This window comes from Cibotium barometz, chromosome 59 (genome assembly GCF_041138505.1).
Source record: "Cibotium barometz isolate CiBa-2024 chromosome 59, ASM4113850v1, whole genome shotgun sequence".
NCBI lineage: Eukaryota > Viridiplantae > Streptophyta > Polypodiopsida > Cyatheales > Cibotiaceae > Cibotium > Cibotium barometz.
In genome coordinates, this window is record NC_141104.1 from 34,994,527 (window position 1) to 35,017,965 (window position 23,439).

Genomic DNA, 23,439 nt, shown 5'->3' on the forward strand with positions numbered 1-23,439 from the left:
GCTAACTACAACATTGCCAAAATTGTCTAAGCTTGCTACAGCATTGCCAACACCGTATTGGCTAACTTTTTTCACTACCACAATGTCCTGAAATATGCAGTTTGAGTGCCCTTTAACCATCCCAAGTTCGCCTCGGTTGGCAGAAATTGCGACCCAAATGGGCCTACCTAGCTTGTCTATCAAGATGACAAGATTGCTACAATTCTGTCCGGGTTTTCACCCTAGGGTTCCGCCCACCTCTTCTCAGTCCAATCCAGCTTTGCCCAATCGGGTTAAGAGATAATTTTATTTACATGTACTGATTTATCTAGCATACGTATTAAAATTTATATTTCAATTCATATGCGTGCCACTCCGTGCACTCTCCCAGTCAAAAGTTCCAAAAGGAAGAGTAAAATTGACAGGAAACTGATATACTTACTTACCATCATACACACTTGAAAATTTTAAGTTTATACAGCTCTTATATTTTGATAATTGTACAATTTTCAGTTAACGGGCAAATTTATGTATTAATATTTTTTAATCCAGCACACCTATTAGGAATTACTAAAGTAATATTTATATGTCAATACATATATCACATATACTTATATACTTATGTAGATACTTTATATACACGCATTCAAATACTAATGTATATACTTTATACGCCCACAATTATATACATACATACATTCTCTCTCTCTCTCTCTCTCTCTCTCTCTCTCTCTCTCTCTCTCTCTCTCTCTCTCTCGCTCTCTCTCTCTCTCTCTCTCTCGGCAATCCAACCACAAAGTCCATAGAAATATCCTCCATGGCAGTGACTAAAGCTTACCAATAGCTTTCTTGGTGTCTGGCTTTAACTTCTGTGACATCCTTTGTACTTCTCTATTTTTTTACCAATATTTGGGGACGCTAATATTGGGACATCATGTTGGCATTTATGTGTTAAAGGTTGATCCTTGTAAATGATGTGAGCTTGGGGCCATTTCTTGGTGCAGTGTGTGTCACGGCACGAGGATGTGGTGTATGGGATGCTACATGATGTTATGCAAGTGCTAACATGATTTAATGTAGGTGAAGAGGACTCAGATTGAAGCAATGGATGCGGCTGATAGCTCGGGAAAGCTAGCATGGAAAACACCTCTTAGGATTGTTATTGTGAAAGCTTTGTAAATGATGTAAATATTTAAGCCTAAGGTCTTTGTTTTAGTTGATACACTTTAGTAGTTGTAGTGAGTCGTGCATTTCAAACTTGGAAAGTGTAAGCATGAGGTACAAGTGTACCTACCCATTTAGCACGTAATGAGATGTCTCATATATGATACACTTTCCTCATGCAAATGTACACGACATGCCCAAGCACTATGGGACTCTTAATAATAAAGATTCCAAATGCTCACGCATATTGGGCATATGCGTGGGGGGGGGGGGGATTTAACCCATTGATTGTGTTCATGTTTAATTTTAATCTCTCTTAATCTTGCATGCACGGCTTGTGTTATGGCCACCAACATCTTTCTTTCTCCATTTATGTTTAATTAATTATCTTTATGGGTTATGTGCTGCTTAATCAAATTAGCTTATGCATTTTGGGAATTAAACTTTGGGAAAGATTCACGGGCTGTATCATTGGTATTAGAGCTTGGGGTAGAAGGCTTGATTAAGAGCTTGAGAGAGTTTCATTAATTAATTATTAAGGGAGGATTAATTGTGGCTATAATTAACATCGATTTGGAATCCCCAACCCTCATGGTGGTGGCGGCAGCAAGCAAGGAAGTCTAAGCACAAGAGCAAAGCGCAGATTTTTCATCAGAATAAGAAAAGCAAAGCGAGTCTCTTTGCAGAAAAAAAAAATTTACAGAAATACAAAGCATGTCACAACTTCCGACGGACTTGGCAGAACCATACATTCTGATGCACATCCTACTTCACTGAAGGCCAAAATAAAAAATGACATAACTTCTCCAATGCCGAGCCCTCCCACCAATGCCGAGCCCTCCCACAGTGTCGTGAAATAGGAACATCATGTGCCACCCTTGGCGACCCAAAGTCAATCCTTTAGTACAACCACCCATCTCGAATGGTGTACTTTGAAGCTGCAAGGCTCCTTGAAGTTTGGTACCTCAGCATACATTGCCTTCATCGTCTGCATGAAATCATCACTATGGCAACTCTCCACGGTATGCACTGGATGTGGCCTTCAATTCAACATGCTGGCTACTACCACATTCTTCTTACCAGGCAATTAATCAATCTAAAAGGTAAACTGAGGGAGAAATTGTCAGAATACGCAGCGGAGATGATGACCAGATCTGGGAACGCGAGCAAAACGCAATGCAGAAAATAACAGCACAAGCGAGAGAGAGATAGAGGAGCGTAACTCTGCTCTATATACACAAAGAAGATCCCGGGAATGATACGAGGATGTGGCAAGGGCTGTGGGGCCATTTTATATGGCCCCCAAGTGGTAGTCGGCCTGCTCCAAAGGCAGCCGACTGGACCATATATCCCACGACCAACACAAATCAGCAGTCGGCCAGATATACCTAGTCGGCCAACGTCTGAAAAAGGTCCACGACCTGTCAAAGACAATCGGCCACCTCCAGAACAAACAGATGCAGTCGGCTATCAACAAGGACCTCAGGCCTCCAGAACAAACAGATGCAGTCAACTATCAACAAGGACCTCCTGAGGTGGCCGATTGTCTTTGACAGGTCGTGGACCTTTTTCAGATGCTGGCCGACTAGGTGTATCTGGCCGACTGCTGATTTGTGTTGGTCGTGGGATATATGGTCCAGTTGGCTGCCTTTGGAGCACGCCGACTACCACTTGGGGGCCATGTAAAATGGCCCCACAGCCCTTGCCACATCATTGTATCATTCCCGGGATCTTCTTTGTGTATATAGAGTAGAGTTACACACCTCTATCTCTCTCTCTCGTGCTGTTATTTTCTACATTGCGTTTTGCTCTCGTGTTCCCAGATCTGGTCATCATCTCCGCTGCGTATTCTGACATGGTATCAGAGCCTAGGCTCTAGATAGTTCTTGGGATTCGTGTGAGCAAGAGGGGGACTGTTGTGTTGCTGATTGGTGGACTGTACGGGACTATTTGGGAAGAGGAGAAGCAAGAGGACAGCGGGCTGATTTGCTGGACAGCCACTTGCAGGTGTTAGTTCTTCTTTGTTCCCACCCACCAACCCTTCCTTTTTCAGAGTACATCCCCGCAATGGCAGATCTGTTTGAGATGGCCAAGAGGCATGTGAAGATCCCGGCACTCCCCACGTTCCCCGTGGACCGTTAGTTGGACGGGAACAACTACGGCATATGGAAGGTTATGATGGAATCTGTTCTGGAGTCTTACGACCTCGCTGATTTCGTCGTTGTTGGGGTTCCACGGCCGGAAGTAGAGGAAGGGGAGTTACCGTCGATCCGAAAGGACCGGGAGGCACAGGCACAGATGTGGGATCGTGTCAACGCCAGGGTCCGTTCGTTTATCTTCCTCAATTGCACACCACAGGTAATCAATCATGTAAAGCATATGACGCTGGCCAAAGGTATATGGTAGCATTTGGCCTCTCTTTACAACAGGGTATCGCCCATGAAGAGGATTTCCTTGGAAGTACAGATGCAGGTTATGAGCCCTGCAAAGTCGTCGACGATGCGGGAGCATATTAACAAGCTGCAGGCTCTTCAGCAGGAAGTTCTTCAAGCTAGGAAGGAGATATTATCAGAGGACATGGCCATAACGTTGCTGTCACACTTGCCCTCTCAGTACTCAGCTTTCTACTCGTCTTTGATTACCAGTGGCAGGCTTAGCACCATCACGTGGGAGGAGCTTGTGCCCATGGTCTTGGACTAGGAGGAACGATTCACGAACCCTCCTCAGGGTGGAGGTTTGGAGGCCTTAACTAGCCAACGGTCGAAAGGCCGTAACATGGGCAAAGGGAAGGCTTCATTGGAGAAGTCTTTTGAGAAGAAGTCCGTTAAACCGCGAGAAACTAAAGGCAAAGAGGACCTGTAATGATTGTAGCAAGAAAGGCCACTATTGGAGGCAGTGTCCCAAGCGGAAGACCGAGAAGGGTGAAGATTCCTCAGCAGCAATCATGAAGACTCCGGCTTTTGTGCACCTGGAGGTGATGGCCACCGATGTTTCATTTTCTTCAGGCAGGGAGGAGATTGGAGGATTCTCCGCAGCGGATACTCGGGAGTGGATTCTAGACAGTGGTGCTTCCAGGCACATGACTCCTTCCCGTTCAGATTTACAGAATCTCTGCAAGTATTCTGGTCACATTCTTACTGGGGATACATCCACTATCCCAGTTCACAGTGAGGGCAGGATGGAGATAGTTCCCGATGGCAGAGGGGGGAAGCATTCCTCCCAGGTGTTGTATGTTCCGTCACTTGGTTTTCATTTGTTGTCAGTGCATCAGGTTTGCAAGACTGGCATAATCCAAGGCACCTTCTAGCCATAGATCACACGCTCGAAATCGCCAACCTTCCAACACCCTCCCTCGATTCGAGCTCCGCAAGCCACCGAGGCGCGAGGGGGTCGCCCAAGACCACACACGCCCGGGCTCTGATGCCATGTCATAATGCGCAGCGGAAGACTAACGCACATAGGAGACGCATCACCATCAAGCTCCACGAACACCCCCAACGGGCACTGCAGCATCCCTCCACCGGGCTCCCATCGCCTGGTGAGATGAATCCCAAAACACCGGCCGGAGGAGATGACTATGACAAGGTGCCACTCTATCCTATATATGGCTCTTAACCTTCCCATGCTTCCACTTATGGGATAATCCAAGGCACCTTCTAGCCATAGATCACACGCTCGAAATCGCCAACCTTCCAACAGAAATGCCACCATTGTAACTAGCAGGGAGACAAGTCTTGCTGAGATTGTGTCAGCAAATATCTAAGAGACTAATGATCCGAACGTATGCGGAGCTTTGCGGATATCCACAAAGCAGCAACATACATGCTGTTTCTGTGCCCTCACCTACTCTATGATGCCATGTGTAAGAGAGAGAGAGAGAGAGAGAGAGAGAGAGAGCGAATGAAAGAAAGAAAGTTATATTTACGTCTTACGAAAGGCCCAACGGGCCTATGAGAAAAAATATGATTACAAGTATCCATGGAATTGTTAGAAGTCATCTCCTGTCTTTACCTAGACACCAGGGCCTCTGTTGTGGGTGTGCCTGCCCATTGTAGGTGTTTTCTCATTTTCCTCACTCCCCGTATGTCACGTGCACACCAGTCAGGTGTACAGTGACATGGCTTCATTCTAGCATCATTAGCATCATCAGATTCATCAGGTATTTTTACCAGCATTTATCAGGAATTATTCAGGCATTTTTATGCATTTTTGGGGTAGCCGACTACCATTTATGGTACTTTATTGATATTTTTATGGAGACATGGAACTGGCCGACTGCATGAGTGCTGGCCGACCAGCCCTCTCTCACCCATATAAATACAGGCACCCTCATTCATTCAGTCAACAGGCTCAGCAGGAAGCGCATCATCATCTTCATGCGTTTTCAGCCTGGCATCATCAGCATACAGTAGCAGCATCATCATAGTACCCCTTCAGCCCATGGTGCTCTAACGCATCATCATCAGCAGCATAATCAGTAAACGCAGCCTCCTCTGGAGCATCATGCGTTTCAGCCATCATCATCAGCAGCAGCATTCAACGCATCTCCATCAGCATCTTCATCAGTAAACGCATCATCCTCAGCATCTTCATCAGCAAACGCAGCCAGTTCAGCCCTACAGGTCTGCGTTTCATCATCCATTCAGCATTCAGCTTCTGTTCCAAAGCCTCCCTTCAGTGTTTCCTTCCCAGGAGATGAGGGAAAGAGTGGACAACAGTTCAGCCCGCATTTACAGCATATATTCAGCAGTACAGATCCATTTGGATCTCATTGTAACCGCATTCATTCATTTAATATAGCTGCACTGCATTGACACAAACTTGTCTATCTCTTTGTATATCTGTTTGTCTCTTAAACATCATTAAGTGCAGTTAAGTGTAGACTAAGGTTGTGATTACTACGGTCTCATCCCTCACATGTTACATTGGTATCAGAGCGTTACAGGGTAACCAGCCTTAGAGCATGATTCCATCAGTCATTCAGTCAGTCATCAGTTTTATCGCTTCCGCACAGTTAAACCCAGTTCTGAAAATTTTGCAAGCCACCCTTAGGGATTTTCCCTTAGGTCTGCATCAGTAACCCATCCATCTGCATTCTTGCACAGCATATAGGGTTGCACATGGCTTGCATAGTCATCATCATAGCGTCATCCTAGCAGTCAGTCCTGCATACATGTTACCCATGAACTCTCAGGGAAGAATGACATCCATCATCAAAGGAGCACATAAGTTTTGGCTTCAACTGGCAGCAGGGAGTTTCTCTTCCACAGAAGACGGAAGTTTGCTCCAACATTCGCCTCAGGAGGTTCAGAGCTTCAGGTACGACGGAGATGGTAGGTGAAAGGTTTCCAGGAACAGGTCAGGGGTGACTCAGGTAGTTGCCATCCAGTTCCCACAGTATATAGCGTCTTGGCTCAAGGATTTCACTCCTGCAGACGGCCTCAGTCCCAGCAGAAGACAGAAGGGGGCAGTGGTTCGGAGGAGAAGGATCGCAGACGAGTCGAAGGTTGCCAGGTATCCACCCAGCAACAGTTTAGCAGCGGGGAATGTCATGTGCACACCAGTCAGGTGTACAGTGACATGGCTTCATTCTAGCATCATTAGCATCATCAGATTCATCAGGTATTTTTACCAGCATTTATCAGGAATTATTCAGGCATTTTTATGCATTTTTGGGGCAGCCGACTACCATTTATGGTACTTTATTGATATTTTTATGGAGACATGAACTGGCCGACTGCATGAGTGCTGGCCGACCAGCCCTCTCTCACCCATATAAATACAGGCACCCTCATTCATTCAGTCAACAGGCTCAGCAGGAAGCGCATCATCATCTTCATGCGTTTTCAGCCTGGCATCATCAGCATACAGTAGCAGCATCATCATAGTACCCCTTCAGCCCATGGTGCTCTAACGCATCATCATCAGCAGCATAATCAGTAAACGCAGCCTCCTCTGGAGCATCATGCGTTTCAGCCATCATCATCAGCAGCAGCATTCAACGCATCTCCATCAGCATCTTCATCAGTAAACGCATCATCCTCAGCATCTTCATCAGCAAACGCAGCCAGTTCAGCCCTACAGGTCTGCGTTTCATCATCCATTCAGCATTCAGCTTCTGTTCCAAAGCCTCCCTTCAGTGTTTCCTTCCCAGGAGACAAGGGAAAGAGTGGACAGCAGTTCAGCCCGCATTTACAGCATATATTCAGCAGTACAGATCCATTTGGATCTCATTGTAACCGCATTCATTCATTTAATATAGCTGCACTGCATTGACACAAACTTGTCTATCTCTTTGTATATCTGTTTGTCTCTTAAACATCATTAAGTGCAGTTAAGTGTAGACTAAGGTTGTGTTTACGACGGTCTTAACCCCTCACATGTCACACCGTATTTTTCCCCGGTATTTCCCATTTTTTCTGTGGCTTGGGTGGCAGCCCTGAGGTGGCAGGATGTCTTAGCATGTGGCCGACTGCAGCTGTATGCGTTTACTGATGCTGGTCGATTGTGCAGTACTGGCCGACTGGTTTATTACTAGTCGTGGTGGACATGCTCCTATCGGCTGCCTTTGGAGCAGGCCGACTACTACTTGGGGGCCATATAAAATGGCCCCACACCCCTTGCCACTTCTGTATCTTATCTTCGGGATCTTCTTTGTGTATATAGAGCAGAGTTACACGCCTCTATCTCTCTCCTTCTCTTGTGCTGTTTTTCTGCACTGTGTTTGCTCGTGTTCCCAGATTTGGTCATCATCTCCGCTGCATATTCTGACATGGTAGCAGAGCCCTAGGCTCTTGATAGATCTTGGGAGTTGTGTGAGCAAGAGGGGCACTATTGCTGATTGGTGGACTGTTCGGGACTGTTCGCGAAGAAGAGAAGCAAGAGTATGGCGAGCTGATTTGCTGGACAGCCACTTGCTAGTTAAGTTCTTCTTTGTTCCCACCCACCCACCCTTTTTCAGTTACATCCCCGCAATGGCAGATCTGCTTGAGATGGCTGAGAGACATGTGACTGACACTCCCCACGTTCCCAGTGGACCGTCAATTGGACGGGAACAACTACAGCATATGGAAGGTTATGATGGAATCTGTTCTGGAGTCCTATGACCTTGCTGATTTCATCGTTGTTGGGGTTCCAAGGCCGGAAGTAGGGGAAGGGGAGTTACCGTCGATTCGTAAGGACCGGGAGACACATGCACAGTTGTGGGATCGTGTCAACGCGAGGGTCCGTTCATTTATCTTCCTCAACTGCACACCGCAAGTAATCAATCATGTAAAGCATATGACGTTGGCCAGAGGTATATGGCAGCATTTGGCTTCTCTTTATAACAGGGTATCGCCCATGAAGAGGATTTCCTTGGAAGTACACATGCGGGTTATGAGTCCTGCAAAGTCGTCGACAATGCGGGAGCACATTAACAAGCTGCAGGCTCTTCAACAGGAAGTTCTTCAAGTTGGGAAGGAGATATCATCGAAGGACATGGCCATAACGTTGCAGTCGCATTTGCCCTCTCAGTACTCATCATTCTACTCGTCTTTGATTACCAGTGGCAAGCTCAGCACCATCACATGGGAGGAGCTTGTGCCCATGGCATTGGACCAGGAGGAACGATTCTCGAACCCTCCACAGGGCGGAGGTTCGGAGGCCTTAACTGGCCAATGGTCGAACGGCCGTAACAAGGGCAAAGGGAAGGCCGTGCATCAGGTTTGCAAGACTAGCGTACGGGTGGAGTTTGATGAGCATTTTGTTGCTCTCCGGGACAAGGCAACAGGCCAGGTAGTTTGGGAAGGTGGAGTGGAGAAAGGAGTTTACAAACTTTCAGCACTCTCTCTCCCAGGTCCTCAGTTATGTGATGAGTGGCAGTATGGTAATGGCCACTTAAGTGTGGATACGCTGCAGGTGCAGGTTTTCCAGGACCAGATGGAGGATAGCTTGCTAGTTGATGGCAACAATTGGCAAGAACTTTCCAGTACTGATGTTGGTAGTTCTTGTGTTCGTCAGTCAAAGGAAACTTTATAGGTAACCTATGCTCTGATGTCTCGTAGTATTCGGGACAAGAAACTCCTGTAGATGAAGATGTTCTTTCCACACAGACCTCTTGGAAAGCCAGGCGGGTGGCAGTTGATTACTTGCAGAAGGAGGTGTATCCTCCAGGCTTTGTGGTTCCGGATTCAAAGGGGGTGGTTGACAGGTTTCAGAAGGCCTTGCATGGTCTTCAGCAGGTTTCCAGGACTTGGCTTCCCACCGTAACAGGTGTTGATCCTTGTGAACAGTGTGATGCCTCTTTGACTCAGAAGCAGAATGGTTCATTGATTTGGTTGATGGATACCACATTGGACGGGAGCTTCCTGATGAGGCTGTTGTGCTCATGGTTGCAAATGACTCTTTGGGAGGCAGGATTGCGTATCTTGTGGTTTCTGCAGCATGCGAAGGATCTTGGTCTCTTTTACACAAGAGGGGGTTTGATGGATGGAGTCCAACTCCATGGTTGGAGTGAGTCAGATTGGGGAGGAGATCCAGACACGAGGAGATCTACTTCAGGCCCAGGAGCAGTTTTATGAAGCAGTACGAGGCAGTCATCTTTTGCCTTGTCGTCGACAGAGGCAGAGTACCGGGCTGCTTGTGGTGCTGCTTGTGAGGTGGTGAGGTTGCAGAGGTTGCATGGCAGGATTGGGCTTCCACTGGAGGAACCCACGGTCATGCAGAGGCACTTTGTTCGTGAAAAGTTCGTTGTTGATGACATCTTGCTAGAGTTCTGTTTGACGGAGGACAGTATGGTGGACCTCGTCACGAAGTCGCTATCTCAGGATTTGCTCAGGTGGCACCCCAGCTTCCTGTGGTTGGTTTCACAGCCAGGAGCTGAGAGGGGGTGTTAGAAGTCATCTCCTGTCTTTAGGGCCTCTGTTGTGGGTGTGCCCACCCATTGTAGGTGTTTTCTCATTTTTCCTCACTCCCCGTATTTTTCCCCGGTTTTTCCCATTTTTTCTGTGGCTTGGGTGGCAGCCCTGAGGTGGCAGGATGTCTTAGCATGTGGCCGACTGCAGCTGTATGCGTCTACTGATGCTAGCCGACTGTACACAGTTCTGGCCGACTAGTTTATTACTAGTCGTGGTGGACATGCTCCTATCTCGGCTGCCTTTGGAGCAGGCCGACTACTGCTTGGGGGCCATATAAAATGGCCCCTCACCCCTTGCCACTTTTGTATCTTATCTTCGGGATCTTCTTTGTGTATATAGAGCAGAGTTACACGCCTCTATCTCTCTCCTTCTCTTGTGCTGTTTTTCTACACTGTGTTTGCTCTTGTGTTCCCAGATTTGGTCATCATCTCCGCTGCATATTCTGACAGGAATATCATCATCATGGAAAAGTAAAACGAAACCGAAACCTAGTAACTCAAGCTGAGTCCTAGGTAAATGCACAGAACAAACGCAATAAAGTATACAAGAATGATCATAATGCACTCTATCCCAAATCTATGGAGGGGAGGGGTCCATGGAGGAGACCATAATCGGGCAAGAAAGGATGGCCGAAAGATCTGAAATTGTGAAGGGAGGCTGAGAAGTAGAGGCCTCCATCGTGCATCGGTGACGTGTTAAGGATCACATCAATCTGGGCTTGATGGACTGGTGGTGGTCATGGTCCAGGGGGCCGAGGTCATCTCGCAGCTCGGAGCACTATGGCTCACGATAAGAATGACCCCTATGCTCTTGGATACTATCCTAGTCTGATGAAGTGCCGGATCTGTTGGTGGAGTAGGTACAACATGCTGGGGCTGGAAGAAGCCAGTGATCTTGAGTTGGGCTCAACTAGCTCGTGAGGTCTATGCTCGAGGAGGCTCTCTGTGTCGTCATAGCTCCAGCAAGAACAAGCCCAGGCATCTCTGGTCTGGATAATCCATGATCTGGCTAATAGGACCAAACCCCTCTCTAAAAAGGGAATGGTAACTCCCTCTGATCTCATAGTAGACTGAGCATCAGCATGCATAATGCTCCTCAGACTTCACCTCTCTGCAACATAATCTGCAAATCCTGTCCTCCGTGGGTATCCTCGCTGCTTTGCCTGCCTGGATCTCTAGGATATGGGATGAAACTCCGACCTAGCCAATGGCAATCCTCATGGCATGAGACATAAAGATATCCATGTAGCCTGGACTCTGTATGATCTCATCCTCAGTGAGCCCAAGGATATGATCCCGATAATACTGCATTTTAATGGGCAAGGGACCTGCCGGGTAATCCAAGTGTCCCTAATGTGTGCCTCAAGCAGATCATATCGAAGCACCCAGTTACGGTCCACGTGGGAAATCCTGAGGTATGGTGATTCTGGGTCATACTAGTAAGGAGGGAGCTGGTTAATCTAAAGCCCATGTGCCATAAACCATGTGATAATGGAGCCATACCAAGATTAGTGTGTGCCTCTCGCAGAAATCGCCTGTGAAGACTCCAGGGCTAGGCGAGGGAGTCATGTGGAGCGACTGGCTCGCTTCAGAGCAGACCCGGGCATGTTCTTCAGGGAGTTGTGGACACCCCCTTCATTGATGTATACCATTTTATACCCCCAGTATGGTACAGGATGGAGCTAGCTAGGTTGCATATCATGATTGTATACTCCATGCATATAGCTTTGCATTCTCCTAGTAGTAGAGCTCCATCCCCTCCCCCACTCATTGTACTTATTGCACACCTAGATTCAGCTTTTTAGTTTAGTACTTTTTCATTTTGTTGGGATGACAGAGGATACCCCACACAGGTACACTGATTTGTCTCATAGGCCGAGTTCGGTCTTTTGGAAGACGTTAATAAAATCTTTCTTTCTTTCTTTCTTTCTCTCTCATAAACCATGTGATAACGGAGCCATACCAAGATGAGTGTGTGCCTCTCGCAGAAATCGCCTGTGAAGACTCCAGGGCTAGGCGAGGGAGTCATGTGGAGTCCAACTCTCTCTCTCTCTCTCTCTCTCTCTCTCATTAGAGAGAGAGACCCACCATCTTCAGTGGACATCCCTCACTCCGCCAAATCATGGAGTCCGCAGACCAGGGCAGATTTGGCCAGTTCTTGCTAGAGACACAACACCACAGAGAGACACTGCTATGGACTCATACCACAGGGAGAGGTGGGCGACAGCTCCAGCTCACTGATTTCTTCTAGAGATCTATCCCAGTGCCTACCCTGACATAGGAGGGGGTTACACTTCAGCGCGCTGCTGCGGACCTCCGAGCCAGACGGAGACCGAGAGCACCAGGCTACTAGACTCCCAGACTACATCAGAGGGAGATCACAGAGATACGGGCTCGACATCAGCACCATATCCAGGAGCGGCTAGCTCACTTACACTCGCACCCGGAGATCATGCTCCGAGGTATCTTTGCCTCGCCATCGCCTATGTATCACATATTACACCCCCATTATGGTACTAGTTGGAGCTAGACAGATTTGCATTGCATTCTTGCATACTCTGCGCATATAGGTTGCATATTGAGCCTCTAGCAATAGTGCTCCATCCATCACACACCCCCACTAGCTCAGTACTTTCATAGTTTATTTCATGTTCATTTTGTCCTTTTTTTTCTGGACATCCAGAAGACATGGACAGTTGTACATTGATTTGTCTCATAGGTCGAGTTCGGCCTCTAGTAGACATTAACACAGCTTTCTTTCTTTCTTTCTCTCTCTCTCTCTATATATACATATAGGCAACTGTCTGGAAGAGTGCCTCTATAACCATGGGGGATGCAGCAAACTCTGCTCGAATGATATGATGTATCATGCGGGACAGATGGTTTGCTGCGAATCATCCATGATAGCATGAGGATCAAAGGCCAGTCAATCCGCTTCCAGTCTGCCATGGATAATCCCGGTGCCCAAAACGGGACTGCATACATCATCGCCAGAGTCTATCAATGGGTGATACAAGAAGGCTAGAGATGTCAATAGTCTCCTGTAAGGATGAGGCTGCTTGATGGCAGGCCAGGATCTCCTGAATCCGGGACTGATGAGCTGGGGGTAGTCGGGGTCCGACGAGATGAGGGCGTCTAGCTCTCTGGAGTATGTGTACCCTCTAAGACCATAAATATAAATGAACAAGTCAATAATATTACTATCATATTATAGTTTCTCTTCATAAATAATATTGGCCTGAACCTGAGCGCACATCAGAGATGCCAGCTTTTTCCATATATAGCAGGCAGTGACTATTGAAGCACACGTGCTTTTTCACTCAAAAACAGGCCGTTTTGGAGCTTTTTGAGGGGTGCACATTTGAGATGCTTTTTTGGGACGAAGTATGCCTTTTTTGGGACGAAGTATGCCTTTTTTGGGACGAAGTATGCCTTTTTTGGCATGTGGCCACACTATACACACAGATTTCTGAAGTCGACCAGAGATGGTGCTTTTCAACGCCCTGCAACTGCATGCTTTTGAGTTTCCTTTTGTGGATCTCTTCCCTCATCAACTCTCGCCTGCCATAAGTATTTCACCCCACTATCTACTGCTTATACACTCTCTACAGGTCCTTTTTTTTTTTCCTGAACTGATCCATGGCTGAGTATAGGGACACCTCAAATATGGCCTGATTCACTAGTAAGGAGTGATAGTGTGTGTGAAAATAGGGGATAATATTTCTAATTTAACAGTAAATTCAACTATATTCAGATATTTAATGCATAATGATTAAAATACATGGTAAGTAATTATACAAATTAATATAAAAACCTTAACCACATATGTGTGTGTGCCTTCATGCATACGTGTGCGCGTGCGAGTGTGTGTACATACATACATACATACATGCTTGCATACATCAATAGAAGACCGCAGCAAAATAAACTAAGACATGAAGAACCACAAATCCTTCTAGTAGAGATTCATCATGCACAAAAAGACTCGAAGAAATTTGCCTGCCCACGACTAGCAGCACTCGTTGCCACTAGAGGCATTTCTGCAAAGCCTCGCCCAAAAACTCGAATAATTGCAGTTGATACAACTGTTTCCCTGAAATGAATCCAACAGTTTAGATTACATGATTTTGGTTTCATATGACCCTTGAAACAAAAAGCAAATGGCACATCAGTTTCTTCAAAAATGCTTACTTCCACTTAAGAACAGCACAATACATGCCCCGAAAATCTTGATCCCGGATGCTTCGGCTGGTGAACATGTACGAGCAAGTTGATAAGCCAGCATCAAGAAGAATAGTCAGGCTGGCTACAGAAATCGACTGCCTATGAGACGAGCAGGGAGCTGGATGGGCAATCCCTGACAACAGACGCAACCAGGATGGGCGCCTACTAACAGGCAGGAATATTTGTGTAACCAGCCTTGTTTAATCTGATAGGTGCTTAGAACTTTTACCTGTAAACCATGAGAGCAATCAGATCCCGGCCAGATGTTGCATCTACTATTGGATCGAAGCTCTCCTGCAAATAGCCAAAACCAATAAATGTTTAAATAACACAGAATTAAATCAAAACCATGAGATGCTTCAAGAAACCACCAGGAAGATGCTACCGTAAGTATTGTTGCAGCTTCAGATAAGATTCTTCCGTTCTCAGGATTGCCTCTTCTACCATGAAGCAGCTGCCAAGTAAACTCACAGTCTTGAGGTTTCCGCTCTCCTTGCCATTCTTCAAGTTGTTTCTTCTCAAGCACTACACTGCAGATGCTGCTGTGTACAGGTTCGGGTCCCCTTAACACCAACTCTTCTAGAAACTTGTGGATGCGGGTGCAGTCTGCACCACAAAACCACTCTCCTGCAGGCAGCTCCTACAGCCACACTACTCTTTCAGAGGTGAATACAGCTGTTGCTACTATATCTCCACAGAAATGTATAGAGATACAGCCTTTAGAAGGAAGGTAGCAGCCATCCAGCCTTCAATAATAACTAGCACATGTTGTAAACAAGTGAAGTACCTGCAGATCAGCTATACCCTCCTCCTTCATGCAGCCCACATGGTACTCTCTTTCACACTGCAAAAAGATACATAATCAACAATCTTGTTATAATGTCATAGAAGCTTTAACCACCAGAGTGTATTTACAAGGCCCCCCTTCCAAATGATCACAACACTTACTTGGTCACATAGCAAGATAGTCTTTGCACCAAATCCTGATTTCAGAAAATCCCCATTTCTGGATTTGTAGCAGAACCAATCAAATTCATCAATGTAAAAGTATTATAGTACCACCATAACAGAAACATATAATCTGGTTAGGCTAAGCTCTAAGACTTCAAAAAAAGAAAAACCAAAAAAATTACTTGCAGATTACACAGCCTCCAATAGCGTTTTTGGATGCCTTGACCACACGTTGACACCGATCCGAAAGCTTCTCTCTTGTCAAAATACTGAGAAGCCGCCCACACGCTCGTATGCTCTTCTTGTCTGATTGATTTCTGTCATGCTCAACCTTGTCTTCGCAAAGTGGACAGAACCAGTCACCCTCTGGGATGCTAGAAAGCCCAAGGCACTCTGTAAAACATCACTTAACTGTTAAAAGCATAAACCAAAACAAACCTCTTCATTAGGATTGATGAACGAAGTTACAGAAAATGTTTTGATGGGTAAAAGGTGTCTTCAAATCTCTAATAGCTCTCCTCTTCGTATTGCTAAAGAGGCCATCCCCAAATTCTACTAGCTCTCCCTTTGTTTTCCTCAATCGTCAACATAAGAACTCCATTTGTGCTGATGATCATGTTCAAGATGGATGCTCCACTCTCAGAATAATTTATAGCTGATTTTCTTTGATTGCAAGGTCCCCCTTGTCCACATGCCTTCATGATTTCTTGGCAGGAGTAATGCATGTGTCAACCATGCAGACTCATACTTTCGATACCCGTATTTAAGTACATAACTGTCACATGCACTCTGCACTCAGTGCATGGTGACGAGATCGCTCATCATTAGCACTGCAACATTTGTACATTATTAGAACCCAATAGGATGATATTTGTCGTACGCCGTGACCCCATTGTATATCCTCAGTCCAGGATAAGTCAGGCACGAGCTACGTAGGTCATTCCTCAACCTTAGCGGGTCAGTCAATCAGTCAAGTCCCTTAACCCACTTGGAGAGAATCATTCATGCATGTAGAGTCAATAGAAGCCTTAGGGTTTGCATCAAAAAGCACTCTGCATCCTGCATAATATGCATTCATATGCCTGTGCATCATTTAGAACATCCCAGAAGCCTTAGGGAATTTACTAGGATTTATCTGGTATTTTTCCCATATTTTATGGTATTTATTTAGCATTTAATGTCATTTATAAATTAAATATAAACTTTATTAAATAAATGACCAGCCAACTTGACCAGCCCCTAGTTAGTATAAATAGGCTTGCATAGGGCTTAGACATTCATTCAGTCTTCAGAAGCTAGGTGCCTTCATCCTCAGCCTTAGGAGCATCCACGCCTTCAACCCTAGACTAATCCAGCCCTATTGGAGCTTCTGCGTTTGCTTCACCACCCTGGAGATCTTGTGTTTTGCTTCAATCAGTCCCTGCAGTTCAACGCAGCAGTCCAACAGCCACTGCAATCCAACGCAACAATTCAGTACACTACCCAGCAGACCAGCCATACCTACAGATTATAGGCGCCTGCATTTAGAACCTTTTCAGGCCCCAGTTCAGCAGGCATCTCTAAGTTTTGTGCATATACCATAACCAGTAGGTATTCAGTCCAGTCCTACCCTGCGTTTGCAGTTCTACAGCAGTTTACCTTGCATATTCAGCCCTACAGCAGTGCCTCCGCCCTCTGTGCATCATCCATACATGATTCAGTCATTTGGTGAAGGTAACACAGCATTCATAAGCATTTTCAGCATATTTACATAGCTTAGTACAGTCCACTACAGTCCCTTCACAGCCTCAGGTGTGCAGCCCTTCCTCATGCCCTTGGGAAGAGTGCATAAGCTCGAGATTAGTTCATTGAGGTGTTTCTACAGCCGTGTACAATTCAGCCAGGCTTCTGATCCTCCGAGATCTTGCGTTTGGCTTATCTACAGTCCACAGTCATTCTCTCTAAAGTAATAAAGCAAATACTATCTCGTTATCGGGATAGGGGGCCCTTTAGTGGGTAATTTGGGACCCAATCTGGTGTACAGTTCTCATATATCTCTCTCTCATCTCTTTAAAGTTTGAAGAATTAAAATGGATTGCTAAACTCACGAAACTCAGGATACAAAAGACGGTGTGAGCATTTGTGTGACAGGATCTTCCAATACAAAGACTTCGGCTGCATATTACATTGGTATCATATTCAGATTGTCCACACACACCGTATCCTAGCGTGGGGCATCCTTGGATGGTTAGATATTGCGTTCCAGCACGACCACCGACTTCAGCATCATGTCTACAGAAGAGAGTACTCATCAACTAGAAGACGTCTCCCCTGAAGGAGACCATGTCCGCCTACAACAAACACCATAGCTCTTCTTAGAGCTCAGAACCAGCTACTCATGAAGCGTCTCCAACTCTTGGAGGCAGCAGCAGCACGTCCTCCTCCGCCTCCAGCAACACCCGACTACATCTCCCTCTTCTTTCAGATGGAACAACAAAGGAGAGAGGATGAGGCCCGAAGGAAAGAAGAAAAAGCAGAAAGACGGGACTATGAGGAAGCCCAATGCAGGATCGACGAAGACCGACGTCAGGCTGAACTCGTCGCTCGGGAACACCAACATGAGCTTGATCGAGAACGTATGTTACTCGAGCACCAACGGGAAAAGGAGGCCATACACTTGAGGTATCAGCAGCTCTCCTCAGTCTCCCCAGTCATAGGTGTCACCAGCCCGTAGTCCACAACAGCATCAACCACTTTCATTCACAGTCAACCAAACTTCAGTAAGTATGATGGTAAGTGTGATCATTCATCAGTTAACCAATTTATTCATCAGTTTAATGCTCATTTTCCATTAGCTAGGATCACAAACCCCCAAGATAAAGTCCACTTAGCGGCTCCCCATCTCACTGGTGAGGCAGTCACTTGGTGGCAGCATTGGTCTAGTATTCATACACACCAGGCCACAGGTGTCACAGCCTTTGACTGGGACATCTTTGTCCATGACTTGAAGACCAGATTTCTCCCGCCCCAGTACATGACCGGTCTGAAAGATGAGTTCTATGGACTCAGACAGAACGGATCCCCAGTGCTTCAGTTTTCCAGAAAGGTTATTACTTTAGCACATCAATTAGGGCTATCTGTGCAGGTCAAGATGGAGCAATTCATTCGTGGATTGGACTCTAACATTCAGTTCACAGTTCGTAACTTTAAACCAAGTACTCTGACTCTCGCTCAGAATGAAGAAATGAAGATGAACGGAGGCAAGCCCAAGCAGTCATCACAGTCCAATACCAAACCCCAACAGGGGAAGGGTAATTCGTCTTCTAAAGACACTAAGACAGACAACAGTCCTAGCTCTAGTTCAGGGGGTAAGGAATCCAAGCCTAAGAAAACCCCTGAGGAAAAGGCTCAAGCAGGCATTACTGGAGGTTATCTTCCTCCAGAGGAGCGAAGACAGTATCAGTCAAAAAACCGATGTTTTTTCTGTCATACCATTGGGCATGGTAAGAAAGATTGTCCAAAAAGGCAAGCAGAGCAAGCCTCCAAAGAGCCTTCTGCCACAGTTGCCGTAGTATCCCCCGCTCCTCCAAATCCGCCTGCTACCACCAATGCGGTTCAGATCTTATCTTCTATATATTTCATGCCATCCATGGTACTTGATGCTAAGCAGGAGGGTAAGGCAACAACCACACAGAAAAGCCTGATCCGAGCTTATGGACCGACAGTTCATAATCCTTTTTGACATGGACAGTTCTGAGGATGCCATCTCTCTCCCAGTTGGCTACCAACATGAGTTGTACCTTAGTGCCCTATCATTTGGAGGTAGACGGGTTTACACCTGGTCTCTGCACCCACATATCTCAACAAGCACAGCATATTTCTTTTCAAGTTCAAAAGGCCTCATTCCAGCGAGATTTCTTTGTCTCTCCTCTTTTGGGATGTGACATGATCTTAGGAATCCAGTGGTTTCGTCAGTATGAACCTATTCCCAATTGGGGGCAAGACATCTTTATTATCTCTAAAGGTTTTCCTGAGCCTGTCATGATTCGGGGGGATAGGAGCATTCTTGGCGTTCCTATGATTTCTCATCTCCAGGCCCGACGAGCTATGTGCAAGGGAGCAGAAGGAGCATTGATTTATGCTCAGACAGCTTCTATCTCATCGATAACCGCTGTCTCATCATCTTCAGTCCCTCAGTTAGCAAGGATGATCTCCTACCCAGTATCCCACAGTTAGCAGAACCTCCTAGCAAGTTTCCCTCTTGTCATTCCAAGACTTTCAAGGGCAAGCCAGAACAGCAATCAGTTCTCAAACATTTGAAACATGTTCCTTATGGACACATTTTCACAGTCACCACAAACCACCAAGCACTTAAGTGGCTCCCGATGATGCCAAGTGCCCAGTGGAGTGCTCAGCACACTAGACACGGTCAGCTGAAACCAGCCTCTGGTAGAAACCAAAGTGCGGTAGACTAGCAGTCACCTATCCAATTGTAGTCCAGACAATTAAACAAATAAACCAGAGCTAGAGTGCTCCAAAACAAAAAGGAGAACGACACCTGTTGGCCCCAAAGCTTGGCGCCCCTTTCGGTATTTCTTTATTCAATTTCAATGGAAAAGCTTAACTGAATACAACAAAACCAGTCAAGGAAAAGAAACCTGCATGTCCAATCTGGCAACCCTCAAGACCTCTTAGCATAGAGGATACACATACAGATCTGTGTCCCACAAAAGCAACACACTGTTGTCTCCTCTAATCAACCAAGACAATGCAACAGGGAAGCCTTCAACACGCATCTGGCTGTTCCATGATCGTAGCCTCAACTCAGCCAAAGAACAAGTCCACCACCTACCTCTGTTTCCACCCTTCAAACTACCACACCCCTCCTCTCACAAAGGGCCAAAAGAAACAACTCTGAAGCAGTCGTAAGCCAGTGGAAAGAGAGAGAAAGATATTCAGCAGATACATTGCTGTCCCTCAGTCCAAACTTCCTCAACAACACTAACCCTGAGAGTATAGAGTATGATGTCCTGAATTGTAGCCACCCGCCTTTGCTCTCCAGAGCTCACACGAGGGGAAGAGAAGAAGAGAGAGAGAGAGAGAAATTCAGGCTGCGCCTGCTGTCCTGTCAACCGCTTATACCAGTTGTCCTGCACCCGCTGCCCTGTACAAATCTGCACTAGCCGACCTGCGCCAACTGCCCTGTAGCCGACTGTACCAATCGCCCTGCAACCGCCTACGCTAGCTGATCTGCAACAGCCACCTGCGCCAGCTGTCCAACAGCCGCCTGCGCCAGATGACCTGCGCAACCTATACCTGCCGACTTGTACCAGCTGGCCTACACCGACCTGCACCAGCTGTCCTATACCGGCGTGCACAGATCTCTTCAGACGGCTTCCTCTCCACGCAGCCAGCTGCCTTCCCCTTTCCAAAAGCAAGAGAGAGAGAGAAAGAAAGAAAGAAAGAAAGATTTTATTAACGTCTTCCAAAAGACCGAACTCGGCCTATGAGACAAATCGGAGTACCTGTACGGGGTATCCTCTGTCATCCCAACAAAATGAAAAAGTACTGAACAAAAAAAAGCTGAATCTACTAGGAGAATGCAAAGCTATATGCATGGAGTATACGATCATGATATGCAACCTAGCTAGCTCCATCCTGTACCATACTGGGGGTATAAAATGGTATACATCAATGAAGGGGGTGTCCACAGCTCCCTGAAGAACATGCCTGGGTGTGCTCTGAAGCGAGCCAGTCGCTCCGCACCCTCTCTGTGAAACTGAGCTCTGATCTCTGTCATCTCTCTCTGGTATAGGCGTGGTGTCCAAAAGCCAGGTGTCCTCTGACTCCTGCGGGCTCTAAGTGTCTCTGCTCTCTGGAGAGTAATTCCCTGCCGTGTAGGGGCTGGGAGGGGGATGGATCTCTGAAAAAATGTAGTAATCTGTGTCTGTCGCCCCCCCTCTGGAGCTGTCTGAGCCAGTAATAATGTCTCTCTGTGGCGCTGTATGTTTAGAATGTATCTCCCCAGTATGCGCTGGTCTGCTGCCTCAAAGATCTGGCGTAGGGAATGTGGTTCTCTGAATAAAATGGGATATCTCTCTCTGATGGCTGTATATGCTCTGCATCTGCATACATAATGCTCCTCACTCTCCACCTCCTCTCTGCACAATCTGCATACCCTCTCCTCTCGGGGGATCCGTGCTGCTCTGCCAGTCTCAATCTCCAATCGGTGTGATGAAACTCTGAGCTGACCAATAGCCACTCGGGAGGCGTGTGGTAAAAAGCCCTCCATGTATCTAGGCCTCTCTATAAATCCATCATCAGTGATACTCATGAAGTGATCTCTGTAGTATAGCATCTTCGGTGGAAGAGGCTGTGTAGGTGATATCCATGTCTCTCGTGTATAGGGCTGCCATAGATCTTGTCTCAATACTCTGTTCCTCTCACTATGAGAGAGACGGATATGTGGCATCCCTGTCATACTGGAATGGTGGTAGATGATCCATGTCTAGGCCATGCTGTGAGAACCAATGTGTGACCTGTGCATACCATGATCCTCTGTCTCCTGCCTCAGCCAGCTGTCTAGATGCCTCAAAAGCTCTGTATGACAATCTGTCCTGTGGCATCTCTCTGAATCTGTCTAGCAGGCATATAGTCTGAAATATGGCCTCTACCATCATAGGAGGCGCAGCAAACTCTGCTCGGTTAATGTCATGAGGTACTGACGGTTTGCTGCGTATCATGGGTGCCATCATGAGGGCCTGTGGTCTCTCTATCTGTGTCCACCAATGGGTAGCAAGGCCTGGCGCCCATACCGCTGCTCCATACATCAATGCCGGTGTGACTAATGTGTCAAATAGCCACCCCTTCGTCTGGGGCTCCTGAAAATGCGCCTGGTGGCACTGTCTCTCTAGCATAGCCAATGCTGCATATCCCCGTGTCAATCTAGCTCTGGCTGCTGAACCCATGGTGAAGCGTGTGGCTGCTGCAGAGAAGGTACCCCTAGGTACACGTATGATGTCACCACCTCCACCTCGCATCCTGCGAGAGTGAATGGCTGCTGACTCCTGCCCTGTCTCGATGTATGAAAGACCATAACCTTGGTTTTCCCAAGGTTCACAGTAAGACCCCTCTGTGTGGAAAATCATCGAGTGCATGTAGATGCTGCTGTAGACCACCTGGAGACTCAGACACTAATACAATATCATCAGCATAGAGCATAATATGTACTGAGGTACCTGCTAAATCAACTCCATCTCCGCCTCCCTGTGCAATGAAGTCAGCCACCTCATCAATGTATAACCCAAATAGCGTGGGGGAAAGTGGGCATCCTTGCTTCACACCAATGGTGCTAGCAATAGTCTCGGACATACCTCCTGGACATCTGACTCGCCCAAAAACCTGCTCATATAATGCATAGATGCCCCATGATATATCTGCTGGTATGCCAAGAGACTGCAAGCGCTGAAAGAGCCTCTCTCGTGGTACTGTGTCAAATGCCTTGCGGAAATCCACAAAGCACCAATAGAGCTTTCTCTTCCTCACTCTGGCCTGATCAATCATACATCTCAAAGTGAATACATGGTCAGTGGTAGAGAAAGCTCTCCTGAAGCCTGCCTGCCCTGATGAGCGTAAACCTGCTCGCTCAGCATATAAGCTAAGCTCTTGCTCCAGCACTCCACCATAGAGTTTGGCCAGCACGTGGCTAACCATAAACGTCCTGTAGTTGCTCGGATCGAGCATATCCCCTGTTTTGTGAATCGGCACAATGGTGTGCATCGTCCACTCCGCAGTCAAGCCCTCTGCTAGTGCCCTGTTAAACAGGTGTGCAAGAAAAGGAGCTAAAGAATCTACTGCATATATGAGATGCTCACCCTGCAGGCCCATATGGTCGGCGGCCCGTCCATGCTGTAGGCGGCGGATAGCTTCCTGTACCATCGAGTGGGTAAAGAAGCTAGCTGTGGTAGGTCGAGGCTCCTGTGGGCTGAGGTATAGGTGGCTGATGTGGGGCATGGTATAGGCCCTCTGCATATGTGTGCCATGTCTGTGGGTCTACAATAGGTGTCGGGGTCCGAGGCTCTCTGAAGTGCCGCCATGAGACAGGGCTATCTCTACTCATGAAGAAATGAAAGATCTCTAGCTCCTGTATCTCTGTGAAGGCCCACCTTTTGAGGCGAGTAAGTCTCCTCATCTCTCTCCTCAACTCCTGCTCTGTGATGGCTCCCGAGGCTCTCTGTATGCGGAGC

At 46.8% G+C, this 23,439-nt stretch overlaps 1 protein-coding gene across 5 annotated transcripts in view; it reads right to left on the minus strand.

The window, feature by feature from the left end:
* Nucleotides 1-23,439, minus strand: part of LOC147605756 (uncharacterized) — an 80,782-nt gene that overhangs the window by 25,299 nt on the left and 32,044 nt on the right. For 4 of the 5 annotated variants that reach the window (XM_086793367.1, XM_086793369.1, XM_086793366.1 and 1 more), the window contains exons 10-16: nt 15,397-15,607; nt 15,212-15,269; nt 15,051-15,107; nt 14,649-14,903; nt 14,493-14,557; nt 14,231-14,287; nt 14,039-14,132 (exon numbers count right to left, since the gene is read on the minus strand). In XM_086793367.1, the coding sequence (XP_086649493.1) occupies nt 14,039-14,132; nt 14,231-14,287; nt 14,493-14,557; nt 14,649-14,903; nt 15,051-15,107; nt 15,212-15,269; nt 15,397-15,607 (797 nt within the window). Of the gene's footprint in view, nt 1-14,038; nt 14,133-14,230; nt 14,397-14,492; nt 14,558-14,648; nt 14,904-15,050; nt 15,108-15,211; nt 15,270-15,396; nt 15,608-23,439 lie in introns of all 5 variants that reach the window. The other variant, XR_015265158.1, reaches the window with a different exon arrangement.